Genomic DNA, 21,820 nt, shown 5'->3' with positions numbered 1-21,820 from the left:
CCCCCCCCCCGCCACGCCTCTGAGTCGCGCTGCGCAGGCGCTTTTGAGCAGACTGCTTCCCTGCTGTGTGCGCGCAAACCTTCTGCACTTGGCGACCTACCTGGGCTACCTCTGACAGATGCTCTCGGGGTGGTGACGCCTGCACGCCAAGGACCAGGAACTACTGACCCTGGAGTGGCTAGCGCCATGGGCAGCAGCTGCCGCATCGAATGCGTATTTTTCAGCGAGTTCCACCCTACGCTGGGACCCAAGATCACCTATCAGGTGCCGCCAGGGTTCACGGGACTGGGATGAGGAGTGGGACCCTTCGGAAATTTATCTGGCTGGCTGGAGGCGGTGGATTCTCGTGCTGCGCGGAGGCATTCGAGGATAATCATGAATGATTCTCAGACCTAAGTCTGTTGTGGCGAGGGAGACATACTATGTCATATAATCTATGTTTTTGGAAAAATCAGGCAGTAGGGTTCTGGGATGGTCTATGGAAGTTGAGGTGGCTAGCCCACGAGACTTACTGAATTGAGTCCTAAATGATGCACTGGAAATTAGGTGATCTAAAAGTGTTTCAGGTAGAGAGAACAGTGAATGTAAAAGCCAGGAAGCCAGTGAGAGCAAAGCATGTGATTGGAAATACAAAGGAATGGTAGGCCTGTGTAGATGGGAGATAAAGAAACACTGGAGAAGAAGACTTGGGGCTGGGGGAAGGTCATCCTGTGAACTTCATCCAGTCCCACTATCCACTGAGCAGCCTCTTGCCATTCCTGTCCCAGGTCCCTGAGGACTTCATCTCTCGGGAGCTATTTGACACTGTACAAGTGTACATCATCACCAAGCCAGAGCTTCAGAACAAGCTTATCACTGTGTGAGGCCCTGGCTGAGTGGACGTTGGGGGGTCCTGGGAGGAGGGGGAAAGCTTAGGGGCAATCCTGACTGTGTTCCACCCATGCAGCACAGCCATGGAAAAGAAGCTGATTGGCTGTCCAGTGTGCATTGAACACAAGAAGTATAGCCGCAATGCCCTCCTCTTCAATCTGGGCTTCGTATGTGATGCCCAGGCCAAGACCTGTGCCCTGGAGCCCATTGTTAAAAAACTGGCTGGCTACCTGACCACACTGGAGGTGTGCAACAGGATGGGCTTGGGTGTATGGAAGGGTAGAGTTGGGGAAAGTGTTCCTATGGCTCCAAAGCTCCATTCTCACCCTGACACCTAGCTCAGAACCTAGACAGGGCACCCAGCCAGCCAGGGGCCCTGGAATACCCACCATACTATCCATGCTCTACCCAGCTAGAGAGCAGCTTCGTGTCCACAGAGGAGAGCAAGCAGAAGTTGGTGCCCATCATGACCATCTTACTGGAGGAACTAAACGCCTCTGGCCGGTGTACTCTACCCATAGGTATGGCCTAGCCTCTGAAAGGACAGCAGATGAAGAGGGTCAGGAAAGTGGCAGGAGAAAGTGAGCACACCTTCTGGGGAAGAAGGACAAGACTCTTTAACATATTGGTGGCCAGAAAACAGCCATAGGCAGAAGTGATGGTCCAGTGCATGATGGACAAGGGGGGCAACCAGCAGAACTCTTCTCTGCCCTTTGGGCACATTCCTTCCCCTCTCTTAACATGTTTGTCACAGAGGGGAAGAATGGGTGGTGCATGCCTATACTTCTAGCTATTTAGTAGCCTGAGGCAGGAAGATGGCAAGTTTGAGGCCAACCTGGGAAATTTAGTGAGATCTTGTTTCAAAATAAAATAAAAGCCAGGCATGGTGGTACACGCCTATGATCCCAGGAGGATCATTGCAGTTTAAGACCTTCCTGGAGTATATGAGTTCAGGGCCAGCATGAACTACATAGCAAAACCCTGTCTCAAAAAACAAAACATAAAATAAATGGGCTGGGGATGTAGCTCAGTGGTAGAGTGCCTCTGAGTAGGTGCAAGGCTCCGGGTTCATTGCTTGCTATCACAAAAAAGAAAGGGAGAGAGAAAATGCCTATCCCCAGAGCCACCTGCTTTCCTCAAGGGATCCTGGTAGGTGTGGAAGTAATTGAGAGCCCCTTGGGACAGATGGCCCTGAGGATATGAATGGGGTCCCCTGCAGATGAGTCCAACACCATCCACTTGAAGGTGATTGAGCAGCGACCCGACCCTCCTGTGGCCCAGGAGTATGATGTTCCTGTCTTTACCAAGGACAAGGAGGATTTCTTCAACTCACAGTGGGACCTCACCACACAACAGGTATGCCAGCCCTCCCTGAGTAGCATCACCTGGGGCTGGCCACATCCTAGGCCTTGTCTATCCCCACTGACCCTGCCCTGCTCTGACCAGATCCTGCCCTATATTGATGGTTTCCGCCATGTCCAGAAGATCTCAGCTGAGGCAGATGTGGAGCTCAATTTGGTGCGCATTGCCATCCAGAACCTGCTGTAAGTAGTGCTACAATCATGCCCAGTATACAGGAAAGAGCCCAAGGGTTGTATGGACTGAGAAGGTGTGTCCTCAGAAGTTGAACACATCCCTCTCCCCCAGGTACTATGGTGTTGTGACATTGGTGTCCATCCTCCAGGTAGGTGAGTCTGGGGTATGGATAAGTGAAGTATGGACCAGATGGCTAGGCCAGACTGATTCAGCCTCCCAAGCCCAGGCTTGTCACTGTCCTATGACAGTATCCTGTGTCTTCTAGTACTCCAATGTGTACTGCCCAACACCCAAGGTCCAGGACCTGGTAGATGACAAGTCCCTGCAAGAGGCATGTCTGTCCTTCGTAACCAAGCAAGGTAGTAGTGGGCTCTGTGGGAGGTCACTTTGGAGAGGGCACTTGGTGAGCTGACCCTTACGGGTACAGGGCACAAAAGAGCCAGCCTCCGGGACGTGTTCCAGTTGTACTGCAGCCTGAGCCCTGGCACTACTGTTCGAGACCTCATTGGCCGCCATCCCCAGCAGCTGCAGCACGTTGATGAAAGGTCAGCGTGGCATTCCCTGAGGGACGAGGGTGTCTCCTAAGGGCAAGTGAACACCTGCTTCTCTGGAGAATTCCTAGGTCAGAGAGGAAGCAGGGACTTACCAGTGAGCAAAATCCTAGACATGGCTAGCCCAGGCAAGCTTCCTAGAGATGATGGGCATGGAGGTCAGTCTGGCCACAGACAGAATTGAAAGGGTGACAGGAAATGGTTGACCTGGCTAAAAGAAGGCCTGGTCAGTACATCACCACTCTTTTCCCCCATCCCCACCCCAGGAAACTGATCCAGTTCGGGCTTATGAAGAACCTTATCCGACGACTACAGAAGTATCCTGTGCAAGTATCTCGCGAGGAACAGAGCCACCCTGCCCGGCTTTATACAGGCTGCCACAGTTACGATGAGATCTGCTGCAAGACAGGTGGAAGTGGACAGGGCAGGCAGGGTGGGGTCAGGGCAAGATGACCAGGCCAAGGCCTCTGACCTCACTCCACCCCCATCCCACCAGGGATGAGCTATCATGAGCTGGACGAGCGACTGGAAAATGACCCCAACATCATCATCTGCTGGAAGTGAGGCTGGCTGGCAGAGGCTCATTGTGTCTACTCCCTCCTGCTAAGTCCTGCCTGGTACATGTGAGCTAGACAAGAAGACTAGTACATATTCCCTGGAGGGTGGCCCCAGCTCTGTAAATAAAAAATCATCCATTTCAACCTACCTTTATTGAGTACTGCCTCTTGAGTCAGCCACCAAAGAACTAGCAGCAAACGAAATAGCTACTGGTCCCAGTGCAGCTGGAGCGCCATCTGGTGGACATAACAGACATAGGCAAGTAAATGTGCGCCTTAATAACAAACTAAAAGAGCCAGAAAGGTACTAATGATGAATGAATTGGGGTGGGAACAGGGACTGCTCTAGATTAAATGGTCAAGAAAGACCGCATGGAAATTATGTAAACTGAGCCTTGAAGCAGGAAGAGTATTCCAAGAGAAGAAACAAGTACAAATAATCAAAAACCACTTTGAAAAACAAAACATTATAGGATTTATGAGGAACCCAGGGCTAGAACATGAAAGTAAGCGATTCAAAAATCAAAGTCTCTGCCGGGTGTGGTGGCATCTACCTGTAATCCCAGCAGTGAGGAGGCTGTGGCATCAGGATTACCACAAGTTGGAGGCCAGCCTGGGCTACAGGGTGAGTTCAAGGCTAGCCTGAACTAAAGGTACAAGATCCCGATAATGAATATAACTGTACTGTATACCTAAAATGTACCAATAAACTCAATGAAAAAAAAAACATTCTACATAAAAGACACTTTTTGTTTAAAAAAAAAAAGTACTGAGGTAGGAGAAAGGCCCAGGAGTAATCCTGCAGAGCTGCTGGTGAAATGCATCTGAGCTAGTTATTCTACATAAAAGACACTTTTTGTTTAAAAAAAAAAAGTACTGAGGTAGGAGAAAGGCCCAGGAGTAATCCTGCAGAGCTGCTGGTGAAATGCATCTGAGCTAGTTATTCTGTGGGCCAGACAGCTACAGAGCCAGCCTCTGTGAAGGTAATATCTGATGTACACCTTTCAGACTCCTACCGGCTGGGAAGGTCAGAGTGGAAGTTGGTCTATTAAAAAGACTGCCGCACCTATGCCATGAACATTCTGGACTAGGATGGAGAGCAGTTGTGGGCTCTGGGCAGTACTCAGGAATTAGAGTCAACTGGTGGAGCGGGACGTGAGAAACAGGGACGCCGGAAGCCATGAGTAGCATCCCAGAGGGTCAAGAGGCACAGCTGTAGGAGTAGCTGGTGGAGATCGGGTTACTCCAACCATATGCAAGCCAACTTGAAGTCCCGGGAGAATCTAGACTGTAAGAATCCCGCTGAGAGACTCATGAGCCTCAGAGGGTTATGAGGAAGAAATCTTGGGAGAGTGCCTGCGGATTGCTAGCTAGAGCTGGTAGGCGTGGTGAGTGGGCGTGGTTAACGGCCTCACTGCGCAGGCGCCGAACTGACTCGTTTCCAAGGCAGTGAGTACTCACGCGCTCCAACTGCCCAGTAACCGTTCTGTTTCAGACTTTATCCCTGCCGAGTCCATTGTCCCAAAGTGTCTTAGCACCTCTTCCCCAACCACTGACCAAGGTCCGCTGGATCCTATCCTCGACATGAGTGACCTGGAGCTGCTGCAACCTGGGGAGGCTGAAGTCCTTGTGAAACACCTGCGCAGCTTCCCACCTCTGGAGATGGGCTCTGAAGGGTGAGCCGGTTGGGACAGGATCTTGAGTGGGACAGGTTGGGGCCTGACATTGGAAAAGGGACTAGGAGTATATAGCTCATGATTCCACTTTGGTCCCTCAGGATCAAGTTAGTCTTCAATTCAACCCAGCCCCCATCCTCACTCCTAATACACATGTGGGCACCCAAATGCACATACCCCTCTGGTGCAGGTGGAACCAGCAGCATGAGAACCTGGAAAAACTGAACATGCAAGCCATCCTTGATGCCACTGTCAGCCAGGGAGAACCCATCCAGGAGCTGCTGGTCACCTATGGAAAGGTACACCAAGGACTCCTGCCTTCCTTTCCCTCACCTCGGTCACTCTATCCCTCAGGGTTACATACGTGTCTGCTCTCTCTGGGCTGGAACAATACCTCCCCTCCTAAAGGGGAAAGAGAAACGTGTTACATTTCCTTTTATACCCCTTTTGGACAGAAACCAGGCACACCAGGCCTGTGGCATGGGATGGGTTGGTTACAGAGACCGTCATAGATCTGAGAACAGCCTAGGATACAGGGGAAGGCCCCAAGGGCTAAAGTTATCCTAAATTGACTGTAAGGCCAGAGGAGGTTCCCAATTAAGTAGATACAGGACTTGGGCTTGAAAGGAAGAGACCTTTCTGACATGGGAGAGGCAAAATTAAAAACCAGGGAAATGACTGACTGGAAAATGGGCCAGGAGGTGGCACGAGTAGAAGACCCAAGAGATCTACTGATAAAAGTGTTCCTCTGCAAGAAAAATGGCAGAGTCCACTACTAAGGGGTAGGGTAGGAATATCACAAGAAAGAACCTTGGCGGGCCAGAAGGCAGGACAGAGGAAGGGCATGAACAAGAAAGTCTAGCCTAAAAAGAATGCCTGAATAGGGGAAGAGGAGATAAGGGTGTGGGCACAGGGAGGGGAAGGCAACTTGATAACAGATAGCAGTCTGTCATAGGAAGTAAGTGTGTATCCCCACAGAGAAGTTTGAGCACTGGAAATGAAGGTCTAAGGAGAGAGGAGAAGTGTACTTGTGGGGTCTGGGAGACAAGGAGTCCAGAGGAGTTTCAGACCTGAGTCTAGCTGAGCCAGAGATGGAAGAGTTGTCAGGTTAAAGTAGGTCTATGTCATCCCTATTCTTTCTCTCACCTTTGAAAGATCCCAACACTGGTAGAAGATCTAATTGCAGTGGAGATGTGGAAGCAGAAGGTGTTCCCTGTGCTGTGCAAGCTGGAAGACTTCAAGCCTCTGAATACCTTCCCCATATACATGGTGGTGAGCTGGGCCCCTAGCTCAGAACTCTTCTTGCTCTGTCACAGAACCTTGGACTGGGAAGCTGGTAGTCCCTATCTCCTCTCTGCAGCTGAGGCCCTGACCTCCTCTTTGACAGATACACCACGAGGCCTCCATCATCAACCTTCTGGAGACAGTGTTCTTCCACAAGGTGAGGCACTGTCCCTGCCTGAGGACCACTGCTTCAGGCCAGGGCCTGGCAGGTTGTGCCCATGTGGAGAGGGCAAGAGAGTTTTCCTTCCTATGCCCCACTAGGAGGTGTGTGAATCAGCAAATGACACTCTCTTAGACCTGGTAGACTACTGTCACCGCAAACTGACACTGCTGGTAGCCCAGTCTGGCCATGGTGGCCCCCCTAAAGAAAAGGGACTCCAGGATTGTACCCCTATGCAGGTAGGTTAAGGTTGGTAAAGTCCATATTTGGGTTTCCCAAGGCCTGTGTGGGCAGGAAGTGACCCAGCTTGAACATTTGTGTGGCCCTCCCAGGAGTTGCAAAAGCAGGCAGAGCTAATGGAATTTGAGATCTCCCTAAAGGCCCTCTCAGTACTTCGCTACATCACAGACTGTGTGGACAGGTAGGTAATCCTCCAGAGCCTGGTGCCTACAGTGTAGGGCTGGAAGACTGGACCTATAGCCTCTGCTCACCTCCTTCCCTCTCACCCCTCCCCCAGCCTTTCCCTGAGCACCCTGAGTCGCATGCTCAGCACCCACAACCTACCCTGCCTCCTGGTAGAACTGCTGGAGCACAGTCCTTGGAAATGGCAGGAAGGAGGTAAGGTCTTCTCTTGCCTACCTAAGCCCCACCCCACTGCTTCTAAAATATCAGGATTGATGGATGTGGAGAAATTGTGCACAGGCACACAGACCCCTTCCCCCAGATCCCAGAGACTATCATAATGCCTCAACCAAGACAGGCCTGGACCTCAGCTCTACAGCAGACAAAGCCTATGAATCCAATGCTTAGGACTCACATCCTGCTCTGGGGCCAGCACCACCACTTCCTGGGCAAGTCCTATGGCCTAGGCTCTCCACCTTGCCCAAGCATTGGGCAGTCCCTCATCGAACACATCAGGCTCACTCAAAGAGAAAGCAAGCCCTGTGACCAGTGTACTGGTTTTTCTACCCAGGCAAACTGCAGCAATTTGAGGGTGGCCGTTGGCATACAGTGAGTCCCTTAGAACAACAAAAGCTGAGCAAATTAGAAGGGCAAGTATGGATCGCTCTGTATAACCTGCTACTAAGTCCTGAGGCCCGGACTCGCTACTGCCTCACAAGCTTTGCTAAGGGACAACTACTCAAGGTGGGGAGTTCCTCACACCTATTCCTATAGCCCCAGAACTGTCACACCCCATTATATAACCCTACTGCCTCCTTGTTGGTTATCTATGCCCACCTGTCTCTTCTGTCCTCTTTCTGAATCTTGGGCTTCAGGTGACATAGTAGCTAGTATGTATAGTAGCATAGTACCCCACAGGAACCCTGAGCCCAGCCCAGCCCCCGCACCCCGTTCCTTGGCCCTCTGGCCAGTGCCTTTTTTTTTTTTTTTTTTTTTTTTCCTTGTACTGGGGATTGAACTCAGGACCTTGCACTTGCAAGGCAGGTGGTGGAACCACTGAGCTAAACCCCTGCCCCCTGCCAGTACCTATTTCACAGACCTTCCCTGGACATCCTTGTAGCTTCGGGCCTTCCTCACAGACACACTACTTGACCAGTTGCCCAACCTGGCAGATATGAAGGGCTTCCTGGCCCACCTAGCCCTGGTTGAAACCCAGCCTCCTATGAAGGACCTGGTATTGGAACAGGTAGGCTCCTGTTAAGTTAGTCACTGAGGATTACAGTTCACTTTGCCAGCTCCTTCCTGTCCATCACTATTTCTCTAACCTAGATCCCAGAAATCTGGCAGAGGTTGGAGCAAGAGAATAAAGGCAAGTGGCAGGCTATTGCCAAGCACCAGCTTCAGCACATGTTCAGCCCCTCTGACCAGGACCTTCGCCTGCAGGCACAAAGGTAAATGCTGTTGAACTGGCAAAAGAGGTGGATAGGGTACTTCTGTGACCCTACTTGCCAGGCCCACTCACACCCTTTGACCCCTTCTCCAGGTGGGCTGAGACTTATAGGCTGGATGTGCTAGAGGCAGTGGCCCCAGAAAGGCCTCGCTGTGCTTACTGCAGTGCAGAGGCCTCCAAGCGCTGCTCTAGATGCCAGAAGGAATGGTATTGCTGCAGGTGAGGGTACCCTGCCACCTTGGACCCCAAAGCCCCATTCCTCAATCTCCCACAAGCACTGCCATCCTCACCTGGCCCACTTGCCTGCAGGGAGTGTCAAGTCAAGCACTGGGAGAAGCACGGAAAGATATGCATCTTGGCAGCCCAGGGTGACAGAGCCAAGTGAAGGCCTCAGCTGCTGAGGACTGACCAAAACAATCCACACAGAATGTTCCCCTCAACTTCAGAATCTGGGTCTGTTTTCTGCCAAGGCCTAGTCTCACTAGTGGTGAGCAGAGCTGTACCAAATAAAGCTGTTGACCCATCCCCACCAATCACAACAAATGAAGCTTCCCCACTTCCTGCTCTACCTGGCAGAAAGAGGGCAGGGAGGCCCCAGCTTCAACAAAGTAAGGCAGGAGGCGTGGGTAAGGGCCGGATGTGGGTACCCTCTTCCTTTAACACAGTAAAGCTGAACCCCAGAAAAGCTAGTCTATGTATGGAGCTTTGCTGTCGTAGTTGGTGTGGGGAGCATTTGGTTACTTTTATTTTTTTTTTTTTAACTCGGGACCTTGCGCTTTCGAGGCAGGTGGTGGAACCACTGAGCTAAATCCCCACCACCACCACCCCGCCCCCGGCATTTGGAAGAAGGAAAGGGAAGTTTGGGGCTCTGCAAGAACTCCTCTACCTGTCCCACCCAGGGCCAACACTATCTGCTCGCACGGGTTTCCACTGCCCTGTTCACCGGTCTCTCAGCCTTTTCCCGCCGCCCTGACAGGATCCTAGGGGCGGCGCCCAAGTCTCGGCCCGCCCTGAGGCCCCTCCCGCCCCGCACTCGCTGGTGCCCAGAGCGGGTGGAAACACCGCCTGAGAGGGTCATGTCGACAGAGCCGGAGCTCATTGAGCTGAGGGAGCTGGTACCCACTAGGCAACCCGGCCCGGGCCGCACCCGGCTGGAGCGTGCCAACGCGCTGAGCCTCCACGCACAAGGCTGCACGGCAGCAGGCCCCAGGCCGTGGCCACCACTTCCAGTCCGCAGGGCCCACCACGCACACGTGGTGCGACCTCTGCGGCGACTTCATCTGGGGTGTTGTGCGCAAGGGCCTGCAGTGCGCACGTGAGTAGTTGCCCCGCGGTCCAGAGAGAGCGGAATGGGCGGGTAAGGGGCAGGGACATCACTGCAGGGCAGCTCCCAGCGGAAGGGGTGGATGGGGACTGTCTAACCCTTACTTTACCTCACGATGGAGCAGAGTTCAAGAAAATGGTTTCTCTCTTCTGGTACTCTATCCAGGGCTGCGGTGCAGTTGGGCAGAGGTAGTTGCCTGTGAATAATTGTGCTGATTCCAAGTTTGTCTTTAAAGTGATTTGGTCTTTCTTGAAAAAACCTTTGTACCCACTGGCCTCTGAGCCCACATTCCAGGCCTGCCTCTTCCAATGATTCACTCCATGTCCTCTCCAGAATTCCTGGGGTGAGGGGGAGTTAACTACCTATGGGAGGAGGCCTGGGAAAAGTTAGAGTTTGGGTGGGTGTGCTCACTTCGGCAGCACATAATACTAAAGAGTTTGGGTGGGCCCCCTTCAAGCAGAAATTCTATTGAGTATTTAGCAAACATTTATTTTTTGAGCCCACTGAACCAAACCAAAACAAGGAACACAGTCATGCACTCAGTGGTCTTCCTGACCTGGGAATCATCAGCAAGTGTTTTGGACCATCTAGGCATTTAAGGATGGTCCTTAAGGTCTGTGGAGGCATGGAGATCTCACCCAGTACAAGAGTCTCACATTCACTGGAGGATCACAGAATTTGTGACAGAACACAAAACGGGCTGGGACATTTCAGTATTCTCGAGAAATAAAGTGGCCACTGATGAGAAACAGACACATAAACAAGGAATCAAAGATAACATTTTTCCCCTCTAACAACTGAAGAAATTATGGCAATTTTTCGCTGAGATGAATCTGATAAGGGTAGGGGTGAGATGGAAGAAGAGTTAAATGTTGGCCATTTACTTGAAATATCAGATATTCAAGGAAAGGTACTGATCTGAGGATACAGGTTGGTGCTGGAGCCTTGTTTCTGGGGCAGGTGAGTGTAGACAGCAGGGCAGTGATCAGGACTAAGCCCTGGACATCACCTTTAGCACTGGAAGGCCTAGGCAAAACCAGCCAAGGAGCTGGCCATAAGTTGTGAAGTGAGAGAAAAACCTGAAGAGTGTGGTGCCTGGGAATCAGCATCAAATGATGCAGAGAGTGAAAGTAGAAATTGGACCACTAAGTACCCTGGCAGTTTTCTAGAGGGAAGGGCAGCCCTGATTGGAGTGAACAGAGGAATTAAAAGGAAAAATCAGGTTATGTAAACCAGTGTTTTTGTCTGAGAGGACAGTTAACAGAGGAGATAGTAGGTTAAAAGTTTTTTTCTCCAAGTTAAAGGCAGAAGGGGTAAGCTCTGTACTACCGGTAGCAGGCCTTGTTTGCTGCCTTCCAGCCGGTTTCTAGACACGCCTGGGAACCAGCACTAGTCAGGGTACCAGTGGGCGGTGACCGGGCCTACAGGGCCGATCACACAGAGCCAGACGAGACGCAGCCCTCTCTGGGGATTCCCTCCAGTTCCCGGGACGTCGTTCCGAGCTGGAGGTGGGGCTCCGCCTCACGGCCAGCCCTCTCTGCAGACTGCAAGTTCACCTGCCACTACCGTTGTCGCGTGCTGGTCTGCCTGGACTGCTGCGGGCCCCGAGACCTTGGCTGGGACCCCGTGCTGGAACGGGACACAAACGTGGTGAGCGCTGGGCTGGGGCTATCCCAGCGGGGCGGGAATGCGTGGACAGGCGACAAAACCGACGTTCAGGGATAGCCTGAGCGCTGCGCTCAAGTGAGCGTCTGAATACGTAGTTGGCTTCAGAGCGGCAGAGAGGCCAATCCAGTTCGCCGGCTTGGCTGCGTGCCCAAGGGTGCTACCTCCACGCAGCTCGGCGCACGCGCACTTCCTGCGCCTTACTCCCGCCCTCTTCCAGCCTCACCACGGCGTTGGCAGACATGCGCAAACTCTAAAATGGTCCCTCAGTGGGGCGGGGCCTGCCAGTCAGTGCTGGAGAAGAGCTGATTGGACGATGAGGTCATTTTTGGAGGCGCTGCGCGTGTGTCCCCACCCCTGGACATTCCTACCCCAATAAGACAAAAGCAGTAACTCAGCTAAGTTTCAGTCTCAACGTTTGCGGTGAGGCGCTAACCCTGGCGCACGCGCACACTGACCCACGCGCACACGCACGACGCGCCCGGGGCGGTGGTTGAAGGATCCAGAAGCGGGGGACTAGGGTACCAGGTGGACGCGGTGATGGGCGAGGCTGAGACGCCTTTTGACATGACCTGGAGCAGCACGACCAGTAGTGGCTACTGCAGCCAAGAGGACTCAGATTCAGAGCTCGAGCAGTACTTCACAGCGCGCACCTCGCTGGCCCGCAGGCCGCGCCGAGACCAGGTGGGAGCCGGGGGTGCCCACAGAGGGCGCGGGGAGGGCGCCGGAACCTGCCCTCCCCGGTGAGTTGCGAGAGCCAGTCCGGGTGGGACCGGGCCGCAGAACCTTGTATCGGCTGCCCCTTAGGTAGAGCCCCGGTTCCAGCGCATCGGTCCTGGTGCCTGCCAGGGCCCCTTGCGCTCCCTGTCACAGACCGGTTGAACCTGGAGTAGCAACTCGGTGACTTGGGGTGGACCGGAGACGGGCGTTAGCCATCTATTACAAAAACCAGCTGGGCAGCCTGCGCTAACATTTTAATTTCGCTTCTGGGCGCTCCCACGCCCTCCCTGAGGGAACAGGAGGAAGTGGAGGGGTAGGAATTCTTGCCAGGAAACCAGCAGTGTTTCAGAGGTAAGAGACAGGACCGGCCCTTTCTTAGGCACTTCGCACCCCAGTATGGAGCCTGCTGAGTTCTCAAGCCTTGCTGGTCCTGCTCTGTCACCAGTTGTATGTAGAATTGATGTAGAGAATTCCAATTCTTGCAGGAGATTTGGGAGTGGAAAGGAAGAAAGCCTTGTTTTGAACTGTAAGCATTCTCGAGCAATTTACCTACAAGAGGATGGGAATGTCCTATGAGGAGTGAAAAGAGGTTACTAATCCAAGTTCATAAAGTGAGGTGCCAGGGCAGCTGAGCCTTTCAGAGCAACTAGGTGCCTCCATTAGCAGAGACCACTGTGGAGGTGTCATGTCCTGAGCTGAAATACTTCAGGGGAGCGAGCATACAGGCCAGGCAGAAAAGAGACAGGGGCCTATGAAGTTTAATATAGCTGGCAGAAGAGAAGTGAAAGTTCTCATTTAAGCCAAGAAAATAGAGTTGTAGATGAGGCTGTAGATGAAAGTTGACAAAATTCCTTATAGAAAGGATGGTACTCAGCACCCCAAAATCTCAGCCCAGAGCTGAGTGCAAAGTTCCAGTGTGCATCCCTGGGGTTCTCTTCATATCCCTCACCCTGAGCCATCTCCATTATGCAAAGGTAGGAAAATAACAAGATAACTAGCCAGCTTGCAGAGGAGTCTGAGAAGTCCCAAGTTATTTGTGAAATAAGACCATCAGTCACTACTGACTATAGTAGAGAGAGAGGTTGCTATAGTTCAAGAAGGAAAATTCCATAGTTCTGCTGCACATCCTTCTGGATCATTGTTGAAATCTATGCTGGGCATGGTCATGCACACCTGTAATCCCAGCACTGAGAAAGCTGAAGCTGGAGGATCTCCATGAGTTTAAGGCCAGCCTGGGATACATAGTGATTTCACGGCCACTGTCTCAAAAAACAAGACCCTGTCTCAAAAAAAGAAACAGACAAACAAACAAAAAAAGAATCTTCTAGGCAACTCTGGAAACAGAAAAAGAAACTTATTTCCTAGAATCCTGACCAGCTAGTGCAGTGACTCTAGTCCAAGTCCTTTGTTTTACAAATAGAAGTATACAGGAAGTTTCATCTGGAGAAGGAAAGGGACTGAAACTGAGGTCACTGAATCCCAGTCCAGGACTCCAGAATAACCAGGAGGGGAAGAGGAAGCAGTTAATGTTCTCAATCCCAGGTTAGTGCTCAGACATTACAAAAAAGTGGAATAAGTGAGGCCAGGGATTTAGCTTAGTGGCGCCACACCTACCTCACAATCGCAAGGTCCTGAGTTTGATCCCCAGTACGGGGTTGGGGGAGTGTGGAATAAGTTAGCACTGTCCCTGTGCCTTCCCTGTTTTGTAAAGGGTGCTCTTTTTGTTGTCACAACGGTAGAGTCTACTCATCATTCCTCCTGCCCCAAACCCCCTCCTGTCCGGGTACTCCTTCTTAGGACCCTCTTTTCTATCCCAGCCTCTCGTCTTGGGCCTCAACAAACGTCGCCTCTTATTGCCAGCATCTAGCCCTCATTTTCCAGGACCCACACCATTTGTTTTATTTGCTTTGGTTTGTGGTTTGTAGGGTTTGTTTGAACAGTGTCTCACTCTAACTCAGGATGGCCTTGTGCTCACTATGTTGCCCAGGCTGACCTCGAACTCATTGCAATCCTCCTGCCTCAGCCTCCCAAGTGCTAGGATTACAAGTGTAACAACCCCCAGGCAACACCATTTGGTTTTGGGGGGTTTTTTGTTTAGTTTTGTTTTTTGTTTTTGGTACTGGGGATCAATCTTGGGACCTTGCACTTGTGAGGCAGGTGGCTGAACCACTGAGCTAAATCCCCAGCTCCACCATTTGTTCTTACTAGCCTAACAGGATTGCTCAGTCTCTAACACCTGTTTCTCTTGGAGTTTACTGCTTAATGCTGTCCTCCATCCAGGAGACCTTTGGAAACTTGTGGAGGGAGGGGCTTAAGTTCCCAACACTTCTTGAAAACCTTTTTCCTGTGAAATATTAGCAGCAAGTTCTAGGAAAAGAGTATATTGTTGGCCGGGCATGGTGGCACGCCTATAATCCCAGCACTTGGGAGACTGAGGCAGGAGGATCACTGCAAGTTCGAGACCTGCCAGGGCTACATAGTGAGTTCCAGGTCAGTCTCAACTACATTGTGAGACCCTGTCTCAAAAATCCAAAAAAAAAAAAAAAAAAAAAAAAAAAAATAGTATATTGTTGCCAAGTGTGATGGCACATGCCTGTAATCCCAGCACATAGGAGGCTAAGGCAGAAGGATCACCATGAGTTTGAGGCCAGCCTAGGCTACATAGTGAATTGAAGGCCAGCCCTAACTACATAGCAAGACCCTGTTTCAAAAACACAAAAAAGAACATAGCTGAAAAGTCCTGCCTGGTGTGGTGGCACACACCTGTAATCCCAGCTCTTGGGAGGCTGAGGCAGGAGGATTGCTATGATTTCGAGACCAGCCTGGGCTACATAGTGAGTTCCAGGTCAGTCTCAACTACATAGTGAGACCCTGTCTCAAAAAACCAAAAAAAAAAAAAAGAAAGAAAGAAAAGTCCTGGGCTTCATCCTGCTATATCATATTTTCCCCACTTATCCTCATCAGTAGTATGAACAAATTAGGGAGCTCCAAAACAGCAGTCAAGGAGCTCCCTGGCTGTCCTTGGCTCAGAGCTTGAGGCACAGTGTCATTCTACAGGAGGCTTTCTGGTGAGAATCCCCTGCACCAAGGAATTGGTCAGTGGTGATCTCACCTGTGCTTGTGACACTCGTATTTCAACTAGGACCTCTCTCATGTCAACAGGAAGTAAGACTAATGGACTTGAAGCCAACTCAGATTGGTAGAAATTCAGAACCCTGACTGCCTTAGCCCACACTCTACCCTTCCAGCAAGAATCCAGTCCCTGAAATAGGAAGAAAAGGGCTAAAGGTGTAGGGGAAGTGGGAATAGTAGGGGAAAGGAAATAAGGGACAGGAAAAAATTTGAGAAAAGAAAATAATGGAAACAAAGTCTTCGTAAAGAGGAGAGGGTGGGGTGCAGGGAGGGCAGGGGTATGGGAAAAAAATGAGAACCAAGAGCTGTCGTTTAAGGGTACAAGATCCCAATGATGAATGTAACTACTGTATACTTAAAAAGTACCAATAGAAGCTGGGCGTGGTGGCACAGGCCTGTAATCCCAGCACTCAGAAGGCTGAGGCAAGAGGATTGCTGTGCATTTGAGACCAGCCTAGGCTACATAGTGAGTTCCAGATCAGTCTCAACTACATAGTGAGACCCTGTCTCCAAAATAAAAGAGTCCAGTCCCTGGAAGAGGGTGGAGGGAGTTGAAAGGTAAAGCTACAATCTTTAGGTTAAAGGGAAAAGTACAGAAGCCCACTTGGCTTGGCACATGTGGACAGGCTGTACCACGAAGTTGCCTGTGTTATCTCTGGTAGATTGAAGCCTTGCCTAATTCAGCCCTCTGTGCAGGTTGGGTCAGGGTTAAGTGGCATGTCACAGTGCTTTTCTCACTATATAAAAGAGACAGTAGAAGGTTGGCCCCAGGAATCCTACCAAGGAGTCCTGACATTGTAAAGATTACTCTTCCCCCTCCTGCCCACTGGTGACTAGATTACTGATGTGCATCAGTCCCCGCACCTGCTACCCTACAGTGGGTCATGGCCTTTTGCCAGAATAGACAGGTGAGCTGCCTTCTCCAGGACAAACCTTGACTCTAAACCAAATTGGGTACTGGGATCAACTGTGCAGTTGGGACATGGTTTTACTCTTATCTTACTCATATTGTGATACTGGGGACTGAACACAAGGCCTCACTCAGGCTAGGCAAGTACTCTACCACTGAGCTGCACTGCAAATCCCCAAGATATTTTTTTTCTTTACATGAGAATCTATATTCAGATTCCTTGTTTTCCTAGCTTCTAGCCATTTCTGAAGTTGCTCCTGATTCTTTGCTATCCTTAGGGCCGCAACCTGTGCTGAGGTGGCCCTATACAAGCAGTGAAGAAGCTCTGGGGATTTAGCTTAGTGGCAGTGCACCTGCCTAGCAAGCACAAGGCCCAGAGTTCAATCCTTGGTACTGGGGGATAAAAAAAGAAGCAGTGGAGTGAAGCCTAATGATCCTAGCTTTGCTGTCTCTACCCATAGCATGCAGATCTATAATGGTTATAAGTTCAGGATAGATGGACTTAGTGCCAAAGGCAGTTGATTTCCAATGGCTGTCCCAGAGGCTCTTTTTCAGAGAAGCCCTGGATTCCTCAAGGGTCCTATGTCTGTCTATACTGGCCTTTTAGGATGAGCCTGTGGAATGGGAGACACCTGATCTTTCTCAAGCCAAAATTGAACAGAAGATCAAGGAGTATAATGGCCAGATCAACAGCAACCTCTTCATGAGTCTGGTGAGTTGATTGCTCAAGAAGAGAGCATGCAAAAAACAACAACAAAAAAAGCCAGGCGTGGTGGGGCACACCTGTAATTCCAGCACTCAGGAGGCTGAGGCAGGAGGATTGCTCTGAGTTCAAGACCAGCCTGAGCTACATAGTGAGTTCCAGGTCAGTCTCAACTACATAGTGAGACCCTGCCTCAAAAAACAAAAACAAGCCAGATGTGGTAGCACACGCCTGTAATCCCAGCATTCCGGAGGCTGAGGCAAGAGGATTGCTTTGCATTTGAGACCAGGCTGGGCTACATAGTGAGTTCCAGGTCAGTCTCAACTACATAGTGAGACCCTGCCTCAAAAAACAAAAACAAGCCAGATGTGGTAGCACACGCCTGTAATCCCAGCATTCCGGAGGCTGAGGCAAGAGGATTGCTTTGCATTTGAGACCAGGCTGGGCTACATAGTGAGTTCCAGGTCAGTCTCAACTATACAGTGAGACCCTGCCTCAAAAATAAAAGTCATAGGGAGGGCAGGAACCCAGCCAGATGCCTAATGCTCCAAAGCCAAGGTATTATTCTTGGGTGGGCCCAAGCAATAATTTATGCATACCCAGCCTGGCCCTGAGTAAACAAAAAGAACCCTGGACTGTTCTACCTCACCAGGAATATCTCCTGTCACAGTCTGTTTTCTCTTTTTCTCTTTAGAACAAAGATGGCTCCTACACAGGCTTCATCAAGGTGCAGTTGAAGCTGCTTCGCCCTGTCTCAGTACCCTCCATCAAGAAACCACCTTCCTTGCAGGATGCCCGGAGGGGCCCGGGGCGGGGTACAGCTGTGAGACGCCGCACCTCCTTTTACCTGCCCAAGGATGCTGTCAAGCATCTCCATGTACTGTCACGCACACGGGCAAGTGAGGTTATTGAGGCCCTCCTACGCAAATTCTTGGTGGTAGATGACCCCCGCAAGTTTGCACTCTTTGAACGGGCTGAACGTCATGGCCAAGGTAAGTTTCCTGCCCACCCCAACCTGTGAGAGTATATAGACATGTACCTGTGCTTGCAGAGGCTGAGATGGCTGGGCCTACCTCTGACCATACATCCATTTCCTTGTTCCTGGCCTTCAGTGTACTTCCGGAAACTGTCAGATGATGAGCAGCCTCTGCAGCTACGGCTCCTTGCAGGGCCTAGTGAAAAGGCCCTGAGTTTCATCCTGAAGGAGAATGACTCTGGGGAGGTAAATGTGAGTACACAGTCTTATTTATATCTTGGGGGTTGTTAGTAGATAAGACTCATGGGCTGTAGGTACAGTAAGACTTGGGAAGGAGTTGAGCTAGAGGATAAGCCCTGCAAATCCTCTATGGGAGTATATGGACCTTGTAGCTAAAGCAGAGTCTTCTGAGCCACCCATGCCAAGAGCCAGGGCCTGTCCCAAGTACTAGGAAGATTTGTCTTAGTTCCTTGCTATTTTCTGGTGTGGAAAATTCTCTGGAGATTTGGGAGTCTAATAGCATGGTGAGCCCAAGACAGCATGAAGACTCCCCTTTAAGCATTTGACTTTTTACCTAGGGGCTGGGAATATAGCTCAGTGGCAAAGTGTGCACCTAGCACAAGGCCCAGAGTTCAATCCCTAACACCAAAAACGTGTGGGGGTGTCTAGTTTAGTATTAGAATGCTTGCTTAGCATTCTTGAAGCCTTGGGTTTGATCACTAGTCCTATTTGGGGGGTGGTTGGTACCGGAGATCGAACTTGGGACCTTGCATTTTCGAAGCAGGAAGCTAGCCCCACTAGTCCTGTTTAAAGAAAGAAAATGTCTCTTTTTACTTAGGGGCTATGTATCTGAGGATAGGTACAACCTGACACAGTGAGGTAACTTTTTATATGATCCCTCTTCTATTCAGGCTACTGAGAATTCTAGCAGAGACTATTCAAGCAAGAGTTTAATATCAGAAAGCCCAGACCCCTAGCTCTTGTGATCATTATATCCTGGCTTTCTCGGGGAGGGGGGTGCCTGCTTGGCCATGCCTGCTGCATCCTGTGTACTTCCCTGTACCCCCTTGCAGTGGGATGCCTTCAGCATGCCAGAACTACACAACTTTCTGCGTATCCTGCAGAGAGAGGAAGAAGAACACCTCCGACAGATCCTGCAGAAGTACTCCTATTGCCGCCAAAAGATCCAAGAGGCCCTGCATGCTTGTCCCCTGGGGTGACCTGTTATATCCCTGGGTGGCAGGAGAGTAGGCAGTGCCAAGAGCGTGCTGTGTGAGTGTGACAGGGCCCATGGGGCCTGAGGAATGAGTGTGCATAGAGGCCCTTCCCTAATTGGGAGAACAAGCCCAAGGAACAGCAAAGGAGCTGACCCCCTGTGTCCACCAGTGGGTGTAGGAGGGCATGGCTTTGTACCCCCTCTGCCTCTCACATATTGGGTTACAGCAAGTTAAGGCTGCCCTGGGCAGCTGCTCCAGGCTTGCAGCAGAGGTGGAGCAGATAGAAGTCTCCTTAATTTGTGTCTCAGATATGAGACTCTTGAAGGTCCCACAAACAAGGGTGATGTTTACAGAGATGAGGAACCTCAACTATGGGGGAAAGTTGTGTTCTGGGTCTTGAATGAAGTCTCAAGATAGCCTTATCAAAGCCAAGAGTGAGTGTTCAGAATAAGGTAGGCATTGAGGTAGAGTCTAGGTTTCTCTTTAGTGCCTTCTTGAGGTCAAGGAGTGTTGGTTTACAGTGCAGATAGTGCCTCAGTGCTTCCTAAGAAGGATGTCCCTGGGCCAAACCAGGGTCTTCATATGAGGATAGTGGGTCAGGCCCATTCCTCATTTATCATCAAAGCCAGGGTCTCTCCCTCTAATGTTTGTTTGTATGTTTGTTTGTGTGAGACAGGGTCTTTTTGTAGTGCAGGCTGGTCTTGAACTCACTTTGTAGCCCAGGCTGGCCTCAAATTTGTGGTGATCCTCCTGCCTCAGCCTCCCAAGTGCTGGAATTACAGGTGTGTGCCACCACACCTGGCTCCCTTAGATGTTTTTGTTGAAGTGTATGAATGTACTGTATGTGATGTTTTGTAACCTCAACTGAATGTCTCCTGTGGGGAGCGGGGGGTGGGAGGGTTTACATTAGGGCCTGAGGCCTAAGAATATTGGCTGAATAAAGATTTAAGACAACTCTTGCTTTTGGACTCTATTGTGGGCCCATACCTGTGGTTGCCTCTCATGCCATTGGCTGCCAAGGGTGATGGATAGGCTGTCAGTGTCCTTTGCAAGGTTGACATGGAAGCAATATATGAAGGAGATGTGTATATGTCATCACTCAGCACCTTGGGGCTTAGGTCATGGGAAAGCAAGAATAAGCTGCAGCTTATTATATTACAAAAACCATTTTCGCACCACATATCAAGAAGCTGTAGCATAGGTTCTTCATTTGCTGTTGTGGACCAGGCTCTGCATATTGTACTAAGGGTAGAGCTGTTAAGGATTCTTGTTTCCACGAAGCATGTATTCTGGTTGTAAGACCTAAAGTCTCACTTCCACTCCGAGGAGCGTGAACAGCCGAAAGGGCCTTCACGATGCTGAGTCCTATAGCCCAATGATGGCTTCGGATTCAAGATGTAGGCCTTACTTCCGGGAGCCTTGAACAGCCCAAAGGGCCTCCAAAATGCTGAGACCTATAGCTCAGCGAGGCTCCAGGAGCTCGATGAGCAGCGAGAGTCACCCAGGAAGGAACACACCAGGCTTGTTGGTAAATAGACCCTTATTAGTCTGGCCAGACGGCACTCTCAGAACTGAGCAGCTCAGAGAGGCACCAGCTCAGCGGTTAGCAGTTTTTTAAAGGCAAGGGAAGAGGATTGCAAGCACAGCAAGTGGGCCAGGGGTCAGGGGGTCGGTTTTCTGGCATCTATCTAAAGGAGTCAGCTATACGGTGCACCTGGCCTTTCATCTCCAGACCTCAGGCTGTTCTGTTCTAACGAGGCCTTGAGTCGCTATCTTATTCATCCTTACCGGGCTTCCATACACTCTGTTAATCTTATCTTGGAGCTGAGTAGAAAGGAATGTGTGCTGCTGTATGCTGGCTAACTAGGGGTTACATAGCGGTTAGAGTCCCACATGGTGAGTCTGGAAGGAACAAAATTTGAAGTTCTTCAGACCTCAGTGTAGCTACAAAACATTTGGCCAAAAAAGGTACTAGGCAGCTCGTTTTCTTTAGGCTAGGTTTTTTTTTTTTTTTTTTTTTTTTTTTTTTTTTTTTTTGGTTTTTTGAGACAGGGTCTCAATATGCAGTCGAGACTGACCTAGAACTCACTATGTAGCCCAGGCTGGTCTCCAACTCATAGCGATCCTCCTTAGGCTAGGTTTACTTTACAGGTGATAGTAAGGATCACAAAAACATGGTTAGAAGCTTGATGAGCTCTCTGTGGCCTGGTAAGGGTTTCAGGTCCTTAAGTGCTGGTTTGAGATAACCAGGTTGAGTAGGTCAGGTGAGTCTGAGCTCAGCGATCAGGGACTTTTGGAACTGCCTTATAGGCCAACTAATCTGGAGAAGAAGAAAACGTTTCCACCCCTTGGGAGACTACTGTCCGCTTGGCCTGCTGGGACCTGGGGTCTCGCAATGCATGCTGGGAAGCCTAAACTCAGGGTAGCCATTGCCTCTGCCTCATGGACGGACAAGAGCAGTAACCAATCAGAGGGTGCAGCGTGCAGGGCGTATGGAAGCGGATGTGAGGTTTCCGTGGAGACAACCCAGCCTGCGGAAGGCGGCGGCGGTGGTAGCAGTAGCACCACCTAAGGACAGAGGTTGGGGACCGGCATGGTGGCGCGTTCTGCACTGTGAGAGCGCAGCGGCCGCTGGGTCGCCATGCGCCGGCGACCCTGACATGGGCGCCAGCGGCTCCAAAGCTCGG

The 21,820-nt window shown here is 50.7% G+C and overlaps 5 protein-coding genes across 11 annotated transcripts in view; 4 read left to right on the top strand and 1 right to left on the bottom strand.

Moving 5' to 3' along the window:
* LOC104856209 (cytochrome b561 domain-containing protein 2) overlaps positions 1 to 10,070 on the bottom strand; it is a 13,536-nt gene extending 3,466 nt beyond the window's left edge. The window contains exons 1-4 of one of the 6 annotated variants that reach the window (XM_033759320.1): positions 9,920 to 10,070; positions 3,664 to 3,751; positions 3,255 to 3,355; positions 3,053 to 3,168 (exon numbers count right to left, since the gene is read on the bottom strand). The gene's annotated coding sequence lies outside the window, so the exon portion shown is untranslated. Of the gene's footprint in view, positions 1 to 3,052; positions 3,169 to 3,254; positions 3,356 to 3,663; positions 3,754 to 4,580; positions 4,660 to 9,919 lie in introns of those variants that run through there. The other 5 variants (XM_010615453.2, XM_010615454.2, XM_010615457.2 and 2 more) reach the window with 5 other exon arrangements.
* Nprl2 (NPR2 like, GATOR1 complex subunit) lies at positions 33 to 3,662 on the top strand. The gene is made up of 11 exons (XM_010615449.2): positions 33 to 264; positions 768 to 859; positions 947 to 1,115; positions 1,283 to 1,391; positions 2,090 to 2,226; positions 2,317 to 2,414; positions 2,518 to 2,554; positions 2,672 to 2,765; positions 2,834 to 2,951; positions 3,224 to 3,366; positions 3,454 to 3,662. The coding sequence occupies exons 1-11, from the start codon at positions 187 to 189 to the stop codon at positions 3,519 to 3,521; spliced, it is 1,143 nt and encodes a 380-aa protein (XP_010613751.1). The 5' UTR covers positions 33 to 186; the 3' UTR covers positions 3,522 to 3,662.
* Positions 4,589 to 9,222, top strand: Zmynd10 (zinc finger MYND-type containing 10). Of its 2 annotated transcripts, XM_010615447.3 has the most exons (12): positions 4,589 to 5,190; positions 5,381 to 5,489; positions 6,346 to 6,462; positions 6,578 to 6,631; positions 6,736 to 6,873; positions 6,967 to 7,055; positions 7,152 to 7,252; positions 7,608 to 7,780; positions 8,157 to 8,282; positions 8,366 to 8,487; positions 8,580 to 8,705; positions 8,796 to 9,222. In XM_010615447.3, exons 1-12 carry the CDS (start codon positions 5,099 to 5,101, stop codon positions 8,869 to 8,871), a joined length of 1,323 nt encoding a protein of 440 aa, XP_010613749.1. In that variant the 5' UTR covers positions 4,589 to 5,098; the 3' UTR covers positions 8,872 to 9,222. The 2 variants fall into 2 exon arrangements, with proteins under 2 accessions (XP_010613749.1, XP_010613750.1); XM_010615448.3 differs by lacking the exon at positions 8,157 to 8,282 and having other exon boundaries at positions 4,591 to 5,190; positions 8,796 to 9,220.
* Positions 9,313 to 19,845, top strand: Rassf1 (Ras association domain family member 1). Its single transcript, XM_010615446.3, is given in 7 exon segments — positions 9,313 to 9,657; positions 9,659 to 9,801; positions 11,354 to 11,460; positions 16,845 to 16,949; positions 17,635 to 17,932; positions 18,053 to 18,168; positions 18,990 to 19,845. Coding segments are annotated over 7 exon segments (1,011 nt in total). The 5' UTR covers positions 9,313 to 9,562; the 3' UTR covers positions 19,137 to 19,845.
* Positions 19,846 to 21,625: 1,780 nt separating this feature from the next.
* Positions 21,626 to 21,820, top strand: part of Tusc2 (tumor suppressor 2, mitochondrial calcium regulator) — a 4,288-nt gene continuing 4,093 nt past the window's right edge. The window contains exon 1 of the mRNA XM_010615653.2: positions 21,626 to 21,713. Coding sequence (XP_010613955.2) covers positions 21,626 to 21,713 — 88 coding nt within the window. The remainder of the gene's footprint in view (positions 21,714 to 21,820) is intronic.

Source organism: Fukomys damarensis, unplaced genomic scaffold, assembly GCF_012274545.1.
Source record: "Fukomys damarensis isolate Sample0158 unplaced genomic scaffold, DMR_v1.0_HiC HiC_scaffold_37, whole genome shotgun sequence".
NCBI lineage: Eukaryota > Metazoa > Chordata > Mammalia > Rodentia > Bathyergidae > Fukomys > Fukomys damarensis.
The sequence above is the reverse complement of the archived record's forward strand: the minus strand, read 5'-3'. Positions and strand labels throughout refer to the sequence as shown.

What these genes read in the sequence shown, in the direction of transcription:
- Nprl2 (XM_010615449.2), top strand. Translation starts at nt 187, where the DNA reads ATGGGCAGCAGCTGCCGCATCGAATGCGTATTTTTCAGCGAGTTCCAC. An exon ending in GGGACCTCACCACACAACAG is followed by an intron (nt 2,227 to 2,316) that starts GTATGCCAGCCC and finishes TGCTCTGACCAG; the next exon opens with ATCCTGCCCTATATTGATGG. An exon ending in CATTGGTGTCCATCCTCCAG is followed by an intron (nt 2,555 to 2,671) that starts GTAGGTGAGTCT and finishes TGTGTCTTCTAG; the next exon opens with TACTCCAATGTGTACTGCCC.
- Zmynd10 (XM_010615447.3), top strand. Translation starts at nt 5,099, where the DNA reads ATGAGTGACCTGGAGCTGCTGCAACCTGGGGAGGCTGAAGTCCTTGTG. An exon ending in TTGGAAATGGCAGGAAGGAG is followed by an intron (nt 7,253 to 7,607) that starts GTAAGGTCTTCT and finishes TTTTCTACCCAG; the next exon opens with GCAAACTGCAGCAATTTGAG. An exon ending in CTTCGCCTGCAGGCACAAAG is followed by an intron (nt 8,488 to 8,579) that starts GTAAATGCTGTT and finishes CCCCTTCTCCAG; the next exon opens with GTGGGCTGAGACTTATAGGC.